The following is a 15,888-nucleotide window of genomic DNA, read 5'->3' as shown; positions in this document are numbered from 1 at the left end:
ATTGATGCTGAAAAATTTTGAAGGCAAAGGGTGGTCACATCCAATTTTGATTTGATTTGGATTTCTCTTCTGTTCATTTATTTTCCGTTTTGTTAATTGGTAAAAATAAACTATTAACGCTTCTATTTCTGAAGGCATCCTTAATTTACAGCATTTTTGCACAGTACTATGTGTGTAGACACATACACACACACACACACTTTTCTATTTTAATTAATTGTGATTTCTGCTCTATAGCCAAATAAAGATTTGATTTATAGATTGGAAGAAAAAACTCACTAAAGAGAAAATGAAGAGATGCTTCTTTAAAAAAAGATTTATAATTACTTTACAAGGAATAAAGGTAAAGGAAGGTAACAACTACTGATAGAATACCGCCCACTGAAAAAAATATAGTTAAAACTAAGGTGGGAAAAAGGGATTTTCCATGTTAGAGCCGGGCTAAAGCATTTTGGTAAAGGGTGAAAAAATACATTAAGCAAGAGAGGTAGAAAATTTTTATTCAGCACAGGAAATCTCTGATTCTGCATGCAAAGTAATGAACAATTATTGCCATACATCTTTACAAAAGTAATCTGACTTTACATGTTAATTACTTTTAGTCATACACAATGTTATTAACACAAGAAACTGGCATTCACCTTCACTATCCTACAATCTTATGTTCATTTCAGCCACATTTTAAAGGCGGAATTTTTTCAGCTCTACATCATAAAGCCAATACACAACCATACTTTTGACTTGAGAAACTTTTTAAATGTTAAAACATTTCATTCTGGCACAATGTTGTTATTGCTGCAACGTTTTGCTCTCTGTACCTTTTCCTTTCCCAGATCAAAACACTGCTAAAGAAAACTTCATTGAGCAACAAAATAAAGAGATTTTTAAGCCATTTTGCACTTTTTCCTGGTCATGAAATTTATAATTTTCTGAACAAAGGAGATTCATATACTGTACCAGAAGAGATTTAAAATTAAAAATAAGTCATTTCAAACTCTGAGCTTCTATTAGCAAGGATAGTTAGTTTATTCTTACTGAGGGAATTAGCATCATTGGAATGCTATAAAAACACATTTATTTTATGTAATCAATTTATATAGTCACCTACTTGGCACACAACTCAGGGCAGCCTGAATCATCAACAAACAAACTAAGTTATTCCCTCATTGAATGTATTCTGCAACAGAAGACTTCTTTGAATAAGGAATATAAAAGGAAGCAGTTATCTGGGACCAAAAAACTGGGCAGCGGGTATGGAAACTGATTACTGATAAAAGCATTCTCATGAACAAATGGCGCGTGCTGATAGTTATTAAAAGTGTAGTCAAGAGAACGGTTAAACTAATTCATAATAATCTGCGTGGGTCACTGAAATCCAGTTTTGCCCCACAGGCTGCTTTGATTGTAAAACCAACCCTCACTACATGGTGAGCGGAACCATAGTTAAAACATTCTAGAACAGTGGTTCTCAACCTGTGGGTCGGGACCCCATTTGGGGTCAAACGACCATTTCACGGGGGTCGCCAAACAAGGCTGTCCGCCATTTTTTCCCTTTTCTTTGGCCACGCCCCTGGCACCCGGTAATGTATAAGTGGTTGGGGGTCACCACGACATGGGGAACTGTATTATGGGGTCGTGGCATTAGAAAGGTTGAGAACCACTGTTCTAGAATGTAAGCAGGCCTGGATCAGAGCTTGATAAAAGGTATTGGACTACGCAACCAGATTTCTCCACATTTACGGAGCTCTGGCTAACATAGGCCACAGACTGGCTAAGAAAAAATGGGAACGACCCAGACTGTATAGCGATTCCCATTGATGACAGCATCCTGGACCCTGGAGAGGCCCATGCATAATAAGAAATGAATACTTGTTTTCTCCTGAGGTTCATCTAGGGTCAGTGCACTTGCTCCGGCTGGCTGTGAGGCAAGGGAGAAGGCGGCTCCAGCAATGGGGCAGGTTGCAGTTTCCCAGATAAAGCTGCTGGTTCCGCTTCCACTGATTGACTACCGTAAGCGCTGTCTTCCTTCAGCTCTGAGGCGGAGAGAAAAGAGAATCACCATCTTTTACTTTCCCCATTCGCTTTGCAGCCTTACTCGTAACCGGGTATTATTACCTGCACTTTGCAGCTTGTCAAACGTCTCTAATCTCTGTAATAACCTCACGCCTTCGGTCAGTCCCATTGAGCCAAGGGCTTCCAACAGACCTTCGAGACTGCCGCCAGCAATCTGCGGACAACCAGAAATTAAAAGGGCAACTCAAGAATGGGATGACCGTGGGAATACGTGAGAGAAGGACGACTGACCTCGTAGCTGAGCAGGAGTTTTCGGCTGGGGGAAATCGTGTCTTTGTACATCTCCACTAAGCTGCCGAGACCTAATTTCTTGGCCAGTTCTGTCCAGTTTTCCCCTTGGCAGCCCTGGTTTAAGAGCTTCTCTAGTCTCTGAAGAACATCGTTATTCAAAAGTAAGATGCTCCCTGATACGAAGAAAGATTGGAGGTGGAGAATGAGAGTTATTTATATGCCAAAAATCAAAAAATACTGCTAGACCAGTGGTTCTCAACCTGTGGGTCGGGACCCCATTTGGGGTCGAACGACCATTTCACAGGGGTCGCCAAACAAGGCTGTCCGCCATTTTCCCCCCCTTTTCTTTGGCCATGCCGCTGGCACCCGGTGATGTATAAGTGGTTGGGGGTCACCACAACATGGGGAACTGTATTATGGGGTCGCGGCATTAGAAAGGTTGAGAACCACTGTGCTAGACTTACCCTGCGTTTCTATGCAGGAGGATATATCCATAATAGCACTGTGCCCACTCCATAGTCAGAAGCAAGTAGGTACCCCAAATGACTTGGCACGTATCAAGTCAGGCAAGTTGACTTGACTTGACACGTGCCAAGTCACTTGGGGTACCTACTTGACTTGATACGTGACTAGTTTTTAGTGGGAGTCTGCCAGATTTACTCACCTTGCTTAGATGTACCCTGCTTCTTTCCAGCATCCTGTTTTGAAGCTTGTAGTAGTATTTCTCTCACCTACAAAGAAAAGAAACTGGATCTGAAATATTTCTACTAGATTATCTTTTAATAACACAACATTTTTACAAGGAGACTTATCTTTCGCGGGGGAAACCGCAGCAGTACATAGGCCCATTCCCCATAAACATTATGTAAAAACCACAGGGAGAGCCATCAGAAGTTCTTAAGAGATAGCAACTGAATTCCTTCACTGCCCCAACAATCAGCTGAACAACTTCAGCCATTACCTACCTTCTGGCTACCAGCCAAATCAAATGGGGTGTGTCCCCGACCCCGATTCATTTTGGACTGCTCACTCTCCAACACAGAAATATAATCCAGGCCTTGCTCAGTCAAGTCATCGTAAGTCCCTCCCAGTTCTGTGACCCATTCCTCTTCCTCCATCTCAATGTCACTGTTGGGTGGAGATGAGGGGTCTGAAACGGGCTCGTCGTTTTCGCATAAAACATCTGCCCCTGGGAAAGGAAATACAGAGAACGTCAGAACGTTGCTAAAATGGAGCAAAAATTATGAACAATTTACATGCTTTTTAGCAAAACTCTAGAACAGGGGTAGGCCACCTTGGTTCTTTTATGACTCGTGGACTTCAACTCCCAGAATTCCTGAGCCAGCCATGCTGAGGAGAAAGGGAGAGGTTTCCATGCTGAGCCATGCTGGCTCAGGAATTCTGGGAGTTGAAGTCCACGAGTCATAAAAGAGCCGTGGTGGCCTACCCCTGCTCTAGAAGAAAGATCTAATTATGACAAACCTCAGCTATGGGGGTTATCATTCAAAAGGTCAACGCTGTCAATGTTGATGAAACCATTTTTCTTATCTCCCATGTCTAGAATACATTCTTAATTCCATCTTCGTTTGAAAAAAGAATCAATAGTCCATATATATATATTGGTATCACATATCCCATCAAGGGTTTATGTAGCAGAAATTTATTGAGGCATCAAGTATAGAATTGTTAAACACCCAGAGCTGCTAAATTTATAAATTTATTTTTAGTATTACTATAATCAATACAGTCCACAAGGCACATTTGAAATGGAATGCACAACAGAATAGGTGTGGAATAAGCTAATCATTCTATTTCAAGGAAGTTTAAATAACAACCAAAGGAAAAGGTGAGTCCAAAATATAATTCTGTAATAGACTCAAAAATTATAAACACAACTAAACAAGCTGGATTGAAAAGAACGAATAGGTGGTAGAGAAGACAACACTTCACCGCTCCAATCTACTTGGCAAAAATAGGAAAGGGAGAAACAAATCCTAGCATACAAGAGAATGTACTACGTAGACCCAAAAACATATACCGTATATGCCGGCGTATTAGGCGACCCGGCATATAAGATGACCCCCGTCTTTGTCGCTGAGTCGCATTCCTAGAACGTCGTCTTATACGCCGTAAACTACCAGTATTTCCATGTATAAGACGACTCGGCGTATAAGACGACCCCCATCATTGGCACCAATTTTAACGCTTGCGGAAGTCGCCTTATACGCCGGCATATACAGTAACCCTCCTGAAGCAGGATTCCCCTCCCCTCCCCCAATTCAGACAGTCTTCAAACAATCCATTGGAGCAGGGGTTCCCAATTCCCGGCACGCAGCCCACTACTGGGCCACCGCCCTTTTGAAACTGGGCTGCACAAATGGCAGGTGAGCGCAAATGGAGCTGCGTGTGTGCCTGCTGCTCACAGAGGCCTATCCTCTCACCCACCCTGGCCGCCTCCAAGCCACAAAGGTTGGGGACCGTTACGTTAAAGGATGATAACACCCGTTAGACGGGAAATATAGGTAATCCTTAATTTATGACACAGTTGGGAATAGAATCTCAAATCTTTGAACAAAATGATTATGAAGTGAGATGTCCACATAACCACTTCAATGACCGCAATCTCGGCAGTCCTGGTTGTGGTTCTTAAGTGATCAGGCAGATCCTTAGGCGGTGCTCAGGGATACCTGAGGCGGATGGGGAAAGCCATGGAAGGCCCCATGCAGACCACTAACATGTGGCAACTTGCCACGCCCTGGGAGACTCAGGCCTGCTTCCTGCAACATCATGTCAGAAGGCTTTTGAACCATCACAAGAATGGTGCCTACTCTCACGGTGCTTTGGAAGCATCTTCTTCTCAGAAGGAGGCTTCCAAAGCACCAAGAGACCGGGCACCATTCTCGAGTCTTCTGAATGGTCCCAAGAAATGAGCCCTTCTGCAGACATATGGTATAAGACAGTGGTGGCGAACCTATGGCACGGGTGCCAGAGGTGGCACTCAGAGCCCTCTCTGTGGGCATGCGTGCCGTCGCCCCAGTCCTAGGCCTTCAGCTGGGTTTTATAAAACCTTTTCGCTTTACCACTGCAGCCATGCCCACCCAATGGGCCACGCCTACCCGGCATCCGACAATGCATAAGTGGATTTTGGGTTGTAGTTTGGGCACTAGGTCTCTAAAAGGCTCGCCATCACTGGTATAAGAGAGCCTCGATAGGAAGGCCATTTTCTTGTGTTGGTTGGGCATGCCTGTTAACAACTGCAGAAATACTGCAAGTGAGTGGGACAATTTACATATGCTGGTGGGCCCTGTCACTGGCCAAGGCTCCCAGGCCTGGTAGTGGGGGAGGCGCAGTCCCAGGCCTCTTGAGTCTCGTGGGAAAGGAGCAGGCAGTGTTATGTGCACTGGTGAGATGGGTAAGTGGCTGAGATGGAGGGAGAGATAAGTAAGTGGGTGGAGGCAGCTGCAGTACCTCTGGTGGATGGATTGCTAAGAGCCCAAACTTTTATCATGTCACCACAGGGGTACTGCAATAGTCATAAATTCTGGTGTAGTATATCCTAAACCAGAAATAGATGATTTCCTCTAAATGTTGTGAAATACAGCAGCCGTAACTATCAAGAGAGCACTATTACCGTGTCTTTCATTTATATTTCAACACATTTTATGACAATACAATTAAATAAACTATAAAGTGGGTGTTCAAGAGAGGAGATTGATGTGGTGAAGTTGGAAACTCATAGTAAGAAACAAAAGTATCAGGATATGAAATTTAAAAGGTCGGCAATTCTTATTTCCAAAACGTGAACTGTTTAACCCAGCAAAGCAGAAAGCCGAAGAAGAGGTGTGCCCATCCCTTTCTCTCCAACACACCCAGCCTTTCTCAGAGGAAGCTAAATTGCTCAAGATGTATTGAAGAAATGCGTTACCTGCACTGATTAGCATCCTTGTAAGAATTGGAGAACCCAACGCTGCTGCCAAATGAAGGGGTGTATTCCCAGCAGATGTCCGAGCATTTACATCAGCTCCCAGCTTGGAAAAAAAAATGATACAGAGTGAGCGGAAGATAAAAGACAAACTTTCGTATCTATGCAAAAGGATTTAGATTCCAAGATTCAAAGCAGATGCAGCCAAAGGACAGTGATGGCGAACCTTTTAGAGACCGAGTGCCCAAACTGCAACCCAAAACCCACTTATGCATCGTCAGGTGCCGGGCGGGTGTGGCCATTGGGTGGGTGTGGCCAATTGGGTGGGCGTGGCTGCGGTGGTAACAGCAGATTGGGTGGGACTAAAAAGTTCAATCAATCAATTCCAACTTTGCAAGATCTTTTTTTTCCCGCAAGAAATTGAAATTGACTGATTGAACCTTTTTTTTTGTACACAGCAGCGGAGGCCTAAAGCAAAAGTAAGTATAATAAATGCCTAGGACTGGGGCGACGGCACGCATGCCCACAGAGAGGGCTCTGAGTGCCGCCTCTGGCACCTGTGCCATAGGTTCGCCACCACTGCTATAGGACCTTGAAAACCTAGGTCTTGTATATACAGTTTCTACTTTCAGAGTGTCTACCATTTCCCAATAGGATTTCAGATTTCACTTATCTCCAGCCAGCAATAACAATCACTAATACAACCTAACTAGAGAATAGCAGATGGGAAAACGCTATGCTAATTAATAAATAACAGCTTATCTCATAGATGCCAGCTTATTCATCTTAACAACAACAACAATAATAATGTTGGAAGAGACCTTGGAGGTCATCTAGTCCAAACCCCCTGCTCAGGTAGGAAACCCTATACCATTTCAGACAAATGGCTGTCCAGTCTCTTCTTAAAAACTTCCAGTGTTGGAGCATTTACCGCTTCTGGAGGCAGGTTGTTCCACTGGTTAATTGTTCTAACTGCCAGGAAGTTTCTCCTTAGTTCTAGGTTACTCCTCTCCTTGATTAGTTTCCATCCTTTACCTCTTTTTAATAATTGCAATACTAAATGAAGCCAAAGTAATCCTTCCCAGAAACTTCGTAAGTATAATAAATACTTTAACAAATACAAATGTTAACAACTAAGAAACCTACTATAAGACCAATGATGCCTATTATATTATTATAACTTCATCAATTTCAAACATTTGTTCTCTATATTAGTTTCCATCTTCATTAACTGAATCTTCAGCAAGCAGCAAGCCGATCAAATTGGTAAACAATCTTAGGTCAGAACTGAATAAATGTTTTATGAAAGGGATGGAATCAGGGGGGCAAAATGGAAGCACTTTTCTATTTAAACCTCCCCCGGTATTTTTTAAAAAACTTTTTATTAATCATTTTATCATCTGCATATATTTAGCTTTTAGACTTTATTGGCATCAGCTCTACAAGGATCAAGAAACAAATATTATGTGCCGCTACTTTTATTAGAACACCTATAGTAACAGGACCTTCCAAAACTGGATGTGCTTCCCCTCCTCTTTCTTTTAACTTCATGTGAATTAGGGAGGTGCCTGATTTTCATAAATATCTTGGTAGGCCTTAAGCCAGCGTTTCTCAACGTTTGTGTGATGGCGACCCCCGTCACACAAATGTGCCGCGCATGCGTGGTGCGCATGCACGACCGCCCCATGCGCAGCACGCATGCACGGCGATGCCCCCATGCGCAGCGAGCATGCGTGGCGACGCCCCGAGGTGGGGAAATGGCAGATTGCATCGTTTGGCAACCCCCGTAAAATGGTCGATCGACCCCAAATGGGGTCGCGATCCATAGGTTGAGAACCGCTGCCTTAAGCCATGTTTATGTGATCCTTGCTCTAGTTAGTTCATCCCTCTCCATCAAGGCCACCTAGTAGATCCGTCATGGCGAACCTATGGCACGCGTGCCACAGGTGGCACGCAGAGCTCTCTATGAGCACCATCGCCCCAGTGCTAGGCCTTCAGCTGGATTTTATAAAACCTTTTCACTTTAGGCCTCCACCGCCGTGTGCAAAAAAAAAAAAAAAGTTCAATCAATCAATCAATCAATCAATTTTAACTTCTCCCAGGGGGAAAAAAAAGATCTTGCAAAGTTGGAATTGATTGATTGAACTTTTTAGTCCCACTCAGTCTGCCGTTACCATCGCAGCCACGCCCACCATATGGGCCACGCCCACCCAATGGGCCACGCCCAACCGTCACCCGACGATACATAAGTGGGTTTTGGGTTGCAGTTTGGGTACTCGGTCTCTAAAACGTTCGCCATCATTGTACTAGATTATCTACAGCAGAGTGTGCATTTACAGATAAAATGTAATTTTTTATTCCTGTGCATAAGAAAAAAAAATCAAACAATGGGAGGAAAGATATTAAACTATCCCAAAACACAAAAAATCAACTTCTCTTTCTTCGCAACAGAAATGTTGATGATGTAAGCAATAATAACTATATTAATAATAGAACATGACTTGGACACTTGTTAAACTAATAGACGTACTGGAATGGAATATGCAAATTGAGGGTAAATTCTCCACTTCCTGTTGTAAGAAATAAAGAGTGTCCTGGGTGCTCAAGATGCAATCGCTTCTTCCCCTCAGGCAGCTTCACGCATCACAAAAGGCTGCCAAGAAGAAATCCTTTAAAATACCAGCATTACTTTAATTTTAGATCATCTTTTAGGACACAGTTATGAAGAAATATTCAAATATTCATTGCCTGGTGACCCCTGGGTAATGGGTGATGTCACTGGCTAATCCTTTCAACCCAAAAGCGCCTTAAATGGTCCCCCTGACATGAACAGGATGGGAATGGTTTATTTATTTATCTATTTATAGTTACTTATAAATGGTCTGGGAGGATACATAAAGAGTCAAGAAACCCTCTGCAAACTCTGCGACTGCATGATCTAATTTTCCAGCATTGTTACTGTTGTTAGTTGAGAAGTCATGTCCGACCCATCAGAACCCCATGGACAACGTTCCTCCAGGCCTTCCTGTCCTCTACCATCTTCTGGAGTCCATTTAAGCTCACGCCTACTGCTTCAGTGACTCCATCCAGCCACCTTATTCTCTGTCGTCCCCTTCTTCTATTGCCCTCAATCTTTCCCAGCATTAGGCTCTTCTCCAGTGAGTCCTTCCTTCTCATTAGGTGGCCAAAGTACCTAAGTTTCAACTTCAGGATCTGGCCTTCTAAAGAGCAGTCGCGGTTGATCGCCTCTAGGACTGACCAGTTTGATTGCCTTGCAGTCCAGGGGACTCGCAGGAGTCTTCTCCAGCACCATAGTTCAAAGGCCTCAATTCTTTTGTCTCTCAGCCTTTCTTATGGTCCAACTTTCACAGCCATACATTGCAACTGGGAAAACCATGGCCTGGACTATACGCACTTTTGTTGGCAGAGTGATGTCTCTGCTTTTTAGTATGCTGTCTAGATTTGCCATAGCTTTCCTCCCCAGGAGCAAGCATCTTTTAATTTCTTGGCTGCAGTCCCCATCTGAGGTGATCTTGGAGCCCAGGAAGATAAAATCTGTCACTACCTCCATTTCCTCCCCATCTATATGCCAGAATTGCCATGTAATTCCAGCATTACAAAGTAGCAACTACAAAAATCTGTCTTGTTCCCAACTGGACTTATCATTTGTTCATAGTAACCTTCCTGTATGGTAACAGAACAGATCTACTGCAGAACGGAGCAGACTTGTGCCATATCATTAGCCTCACCTCCACTCACCTTCTTCATCAAACATGCAGTCATGTTAAGATTATCCATTTCAATAGCTAGATGTAAAGGTGTCCGTCCACTCTGCCGTTCTGCGGCATTCACATTCGCTCCTTTCTCAACTAGCAACTCAAGACAGGCTGGTCTTGCGTACTTCACAGCAAGATGCACAGGAAAAAGACCTGAAGCAACAGCAGTAAATATAATTGAATAATGACTGGCAGCAGGACTGGGAGGCTCATCCTACAAACCCAAACCAGAGCTGAAGCATCAAATATGATAAAGGATTTAATAATATTCTCACCTCCTCTTCCTCAGTCCTGCCTCTCACAGCCACCCCTCCTTCAACATCCAATTTGATTTCAATGGTCTTGTGACAAAAGACTCGGGTTTCTTACAATTTCCATATTACTCACCAAGATAGTTAGGTATCTCAAGAAGTGGGAGAATCTGGGGGTCCAAATGACAGAGAAGAATCTTCAGCATCACTTCATCATCCAACTGTACAGCCAAATGCACGACTGAGTTGCCGTATCGATCCAGTAAAGTGGGATCTGCTCCAGCCTGAAGTAAGAAAGCAGCCACCCTGGGCTGATGGGTGATCACAGCCAGATGTAACGGTGTCTAGGAAAAACAGGCCAGAACCAAGTTCCATCAAAAGAACTAACGGGATCAATAGATTTTCTCCAAGGAAAATTTCTACTTGCATTTATATTTTCAACAACACATTTACCTATATACACAATTCAGAAATCAAACTACAGAGCTTTACAGGTTGTTGTTGACTTAGAACAGTTCATTCAGAGACGGTTCAAAATAACAACGGCACTGAAAAAAGTGACATATGACCTCTTTTCACACAACCATTGGAGCATCCCCATGTAACATGATCAAAATTCATGTGCCGGACAACTGACTCGTGACAGTTGCAGTGTCCCGGGCTCATGTGATCACCTTTTGTGACCTTCTGACAAGCAAAGTCAATGAGGAAGCTAGATGTACTTAACAATCACGTTACTACAATGGTGGCCAAAATTGTGGAAACCTTTTGGGAAAAGTGTACAGTTGAAATGCCACCTTTGGTTAAGTTTCCACCAATTTTTCTTCTAATTTTTTATAATTGTAGCCTCGTTCACTTAATAATACTATTCTACATCGCTTTCTGGGCAACCAGTCAACTCTTTGCACCATGACTTTAATTTTATTACATTTTACAAGCTCACTCAATGAAAGAGCACAAAAAAACCCCAACCAACTTGATAGGGATCACATAGCGCACTGACAAATGTCCTCCTCTCAGCTTCAATACAGGACATCAATCACTGAATCCTACTGTGATCTGATTGGTTCATTGCCAAAACAAGATGACACCTGATTGGCTCTCTAAACACTTATGCTCATTGGCTACAATCGGATGAAGAAAAGCTACCTGAGATCAACCTAAGCAAGTTGTGCTTCCTTTTTCTGGTTATTTGGCTATAGCTTTTCATAGAATATAGTACAGATAATTGAGCAAACTATGTTGCATTACATTCTTGATTAAATTATCTTTCCATTGATATATAATTTTATGGTGGTACTACAAAAAGAAAAGTGGTGTTATTAGCCATCAAACCTCAAAAATAAACTTTTCCCAAAAGGTTTCCACAATTTTGGCCACTACTGTAAATAACTGCAGTGATTCACAACAACTGGGGCAAGAAAGGTCACAAAATGGGGCAAAATTCACAACAAATGTTTTACTTAGCAACAGGAATGTTGGGCTCTATTGTGGTTGTAAGTCGGGGACTACCTGTACTTAGCGTGTTTCCCTGAAAATAAGACCCAACCAGAAATTAAGCCTTAGCATGATTTTTACTCATATGCCTATATAAACCCTCCGTCCCATCATCTGGTTGTTTGCTGCCGCAACAGGGCAGGAAAGCACGCGTTGCACCAGTGCCACCGTGAGTTGAGGCGAGGCAAGTGGGGATGAAGCTGCCCCATGCGCCCCACACCTGCTTACTTCAAGGCCCCCACAGTCAGGCCACCCACGCCCCGCCACTTGCCTCACCTCACGATGGCAGCATCGGCATCCACCACAGGAAACCGTCCACTTTGCCTGGTTGCTCGTGGTCACAACGGGGCAGGTCGCACGTCTCACTGGTGATGCGGCCCCGAGGTGAGGCGAGGCAGGTGGGATGGAGCTACCCCATGCACTCCATACTCGCTTACCTCATGGCCCTGGCAGCCAGCCTGTTCCCTGCTCAGCAACCTCCCCCCACCTGTTCAATGATCTGGCTGCCCATCTGCCTCTTCCCTTTCACTCCCCTTCCGAGCCGGACTGTCATACTGTGGAGAATGGGTGGGGGAGGCTGTCGCCTTACCTGGTCCCCCTCCACTATTTCGGAAGGCCTCCACTGCCACTGTGCAACAGTTGCATTCACCACTGGAGGCTTCAGTCTCCGCTGGCCCTGCCCCACAGATCACCTGCCCTGTGGCGGCCCCTCTTCCTGCTCCACCTGCCACTTGGGTCCTGCGGCACTACGGCACTCTGCCTGCTCCTTGTTCGCCGCCTGTATTGTATGGTTTCAATGGCAGCAGCTCTGGGGGCCAGTTGGTAGGCCCTCTGCATCGTCCTAGCACTGGCAGTTTCAGCTACCGGCCCTCTTCATGGCTCTACCCACACAGCCACAGGAGAGTTATACCATACCAGGACTGGATGCAGGGGCACTCCGAAGACTGTGCTGCCGTGACTCCAGCCACCAACTCTCCTGTGGCTCATGTCGTGACCGGACAGCACGAGCCTTCCTGTGCCGCATCCCTCCACCTGCCAGAAACCCGCCAAAGCTGCCCGCCCGCTTCCTCCCACCATCTGGTTGCCCGCAACTGCAATGGCTCACAGGGCTTCCCAAGGCAGATGCTCGGGAGGCGAGGGCAGTACCAGTGGAATGTGCCTTCAGGCGAGAAGAGCGGTGCGGACAGGCGGGGTCAGTCAAAAGACTGGGCAGTGCAAGCCTCCCCTGCCATCTCCCTCCGCCTGCCAGACAACTGGCTGTGGGCGAAGGGGGCCAGTGGCTGAAACCGCCAGCCTAGGGACAATGCAGAGAGCCTATCAATGGCCTCCAGAGCTGCCACCATTGAAATCATGCAATACAGACGGCGAACGGGGAGCAGGCAGAGTGCCGCAATGCCACAGGAACCAAGTGGTGGGTGGAAGAGGAGGTGGCTGATGCCTCCGAACAGATGATATGCAGGGGGGGGGAGCAGCAGGGACCGAAGAAAGACCCTCCAGCAGCGGAGGCGGCTGTTGCACAGCAGAGGCCTTTTGCCATTACTCCCTCCTGGCTCCAAAATTGCAGAGGGGGACCAGGTAAGGCGGCCGAGCCTCCCCCAACAATCCTCCATAGCATAGCAGTCTGGCTCAGGAGAGGAGTGAAAGGGAAGAGGCAGGCGGGCAGCCAGGTCACTGAATGGGTGGGGGTAGGTCGCTGAACAGGGAGTGGCCTGGCTGTGGGGGTCCTGAGGTAAGCGGGTGTGGGGCCTATGGGGTAGCTCCACCACCCCACCTGCCTCACCTCACCTCACCTCAGGGCGCCAACACTGGTGCGATGCACGCTCTCCTGTCCCATTGCGGCAGTGGGACGGAGTGGACGGGTTCTTAACTAGGGCTTAATTTGGGGATAGGGTCTATATTAGGCAAGCAACCAGATAGTGGGATGGAGTGAGTGGTAGCTGCAAAATAAGACATCCCCCAAAAGGCCCTAATGAGTCTTTTGGTCCCCCCCCCAAAAAAATATAAGACCAGTCTTATTTTTGGGGAAACATGGTATGTTCGAGTGAATTCAACTTCTTGATCAGATCTCCCCTATGTGCATGCCCATCCTTCTCTCACCACAAATGTGTTACCACTGAATTTGAGACACTACCTATTATACCTGCTGTAAGTGATTTGTGATGTTGATGATCTGTTGATTAGGAATGCTTACAGCCACCTGGACCAGTTGCATAATCACAGCAGTCTGCTCATGAATAATAGCTAAGTGCAAAGGCCTGTGGGGGGAAAATATGGATTTAAGAACAAGGAGATGTAGTGGCTAATTGTAACAGTAATAGTAGTCAACAACAACCAGGAATGAGAATTGCAACCCCCAAAACCTCTTCCAATTTGCCCATAAACTGTGGCTGGCATCGTCAGAGGTGAGTGCTCTGCTCTACAGTTGCCTTGGCAGATCCCAGATAAGAGAGCAGAAACTAACTGAGCTCTTTTTGTGTTTGTAACAGAATTAATTTGATCATGTCATCAGAATTCTGATTGATTCTTGAAGTTGTAAATAGTCTGATCTGAAGAAGTTCCGAAGAAGCAAATTTTTCTTTGAACACATTGCTGTAGATTATATATGGTGTTGGTTAATTAAGTGGTATTTTATTTTGGTGTGGTGTAAAAGGGATGGAAATCAAACTTTGTTTAACTTTTAGACTCTTCTACTATGTGTACTATTACTTCTTGATTAAAAGAATATGGAAGATAGTTGGAAGAACTTGAAAAATCTGGGGTAGCGTTGCTACATAGGCACAAAATTTATTGTAAACACACAAATGCTAGCAGTCATGTAAAATCATCATGCACAATTATGTAGAGAAGTCACTGAGATTTATAAACATCCCAATAACATTCACAAGAAAGGAGAAAGTTTTATACCATTTATTTTTTTATTTACCATTAATTGCTATTTTATAACAATTTTCCCTTAGGTTGTAGCTTGGTGTGAAATTTGATTTTTTTTTCCAAATAAAAACGACATTTATTCAAGGTTATTACTTTTTTTAAAATTTTGTCTCCATTTTATCATGTAATGTTTTATTTGCTCTGTCTCCATATAACAGCTCAGGAGCAATTTACAGACATGTGAAAAAATAAGAACACCTGATGTAGGGTTTTAACATATGTGGGCATTCCAGTATTTATCTTCATTCTACAGTTAGTCCTCAACTTACAACTATTCATTTAGTGACCATCTAAACCAGGGGTATCAAATTCGCAACGTCACGTGACGTGTCGCGACGTATCGCAACTTTTTCATTGCTGGCAATGGAGCGGGTGCGGTTTTGGCATGTCGTATCCGGCCTGTGGGCCGTCAGTTTGACACCCCATGTCTAAAGCTATAACAGCACTGAAAAAAGTGACTTATGACCATTTTTCACAGGATCGCTGTACATCCCCAGGGACACACGATCAAAATTCAGACATTTGGCAACTGACTCATATTTACGACAGTTGCATTGTCCTGGTGATCAATTTTTGTGACCTTCTGACAAATAAAGTCAATGGGGGAAGCCAGATTCACTTAACAGGCACATTACTAACTTAACAACTTTCAAGATGGATTGGGCTGTGACCTGTACTGCACGTGCCTGGCCAGGGGGATCCCAGACCAGCTTAACGACTGGTACCAACTGGTGACCACTGTGGAGCTAGACCTGATGCAGTACAAGGGCCACGGGAGATTTGAACCGCGCCCAAAGAAAAAGAAGAGCACACGAGGGAGAATGCAGCTGGCAATAGCATCTCCTACCTCTGCTGAAGCTTCAAGTCGTCCCCCATCCTGTGCTTCCGCTGCGGCCAGGAGGGCCATCGCGCAGCGGTGTCCCTGACACCAACACCTAGAGCGGGTTCCGCTGCCCCTCCCCTCCGAAGCCTAACAAGCCACCGAAGAGGAGGAAAGAGGGGCAGCCCAAGTCGTTGAGGTCTCCCCCCGAGAGCAAAGGGGAGGGAACACCCCACTCAGAGGCAAAGGGGGGTGGTAAGGGCACTTATAGATTCAGGCTGCACCTGATGCTTGATTAGCCAGCCCACAGTACAAAAGTTAGAACTGCATGTGAGAAAGCTTAGGAAGCCCGTGAAGTTCGAACAAGTTGATGGCACCTTGGGAGGA

The 15,888-nt window shown here is 44.9% G+C and overlaps 1 protein-coding gene across 5 annotated transcripts in view; it reads right to left on the bottom strand.

Annotated features, from left to right (window-relative positions):
• Window positions 1-480: 480 nt before the first annotated feature.
• Window positions 481-15,888, bottom strand: part of NFKB2 (nuclear factor kappa B subunit 2) — a 40,938-nt gene continuing 25,530 nt past the window's right edge. For all 5 annotated transcript variants that reach the window (XM_039359999.1, XM_039359997.1, XM_039359998.1 and 2 more), the window contains 9 exons: window positions 13,891-14,005; window positions 10,390-10,597; window positions 9,986-10,155; window positions 6,230-6,332; window positions 3,270-3,493; window positions 2,969-3,035; window positions 2,305-2,477; window positions 2,116-2,227; window positions 481-2,033 (listed from right to left, as the gene is read on the bottom strand). In XM_039359999.1, the coding sequence (XP_039215933.1) occupies window positions 1,897-2,033; window positions 2,116-2,227; window positions 2,305-2,477; window positions 2,969-3,035; window positions 3,270-3,493; window positions 6,230-6,332; window positions 9,986-10,155; window positions 10,390-10,597; window positions 13,891-14,005 (1,309 nt within the window). In that variant the 3' untranslated portion in view covers window positions 481-1,896. The remainder of the gene's footprint in view (window positions 2,034-2,115; window positions 2,228-2,304; window positions 2,478-2,968; window positions 3,036-3,269; window positions 3,494-6,229; window positions 6,333-9,985; window positions 10,156-10,389; window positions 10,598-13,890; window positions 14,006-15,888) is intronic.

The sequence above is a fragment of the Crotalus tigris genome, unplaced genomic scaffold, assembly GCF_016545835.1.
Source record: "Crotalus tigris isolate CLP2741 ecotype Arizona unplaced genomic scaffold, ASM1654583v1 scf7180000019147.1630427, whole genome shotgun sequence".
Taxonomy (NCBI): Eukaryota; Metazoa; Chordata; class Lepidosauria; order Squamata; family Viperidae; genus Crotalus; species Crotalus tigris.
Note: the sequence above shows the minus strand (reverse complement) of the source record. Positions and strands in the feature narration are given on the sequence as shown.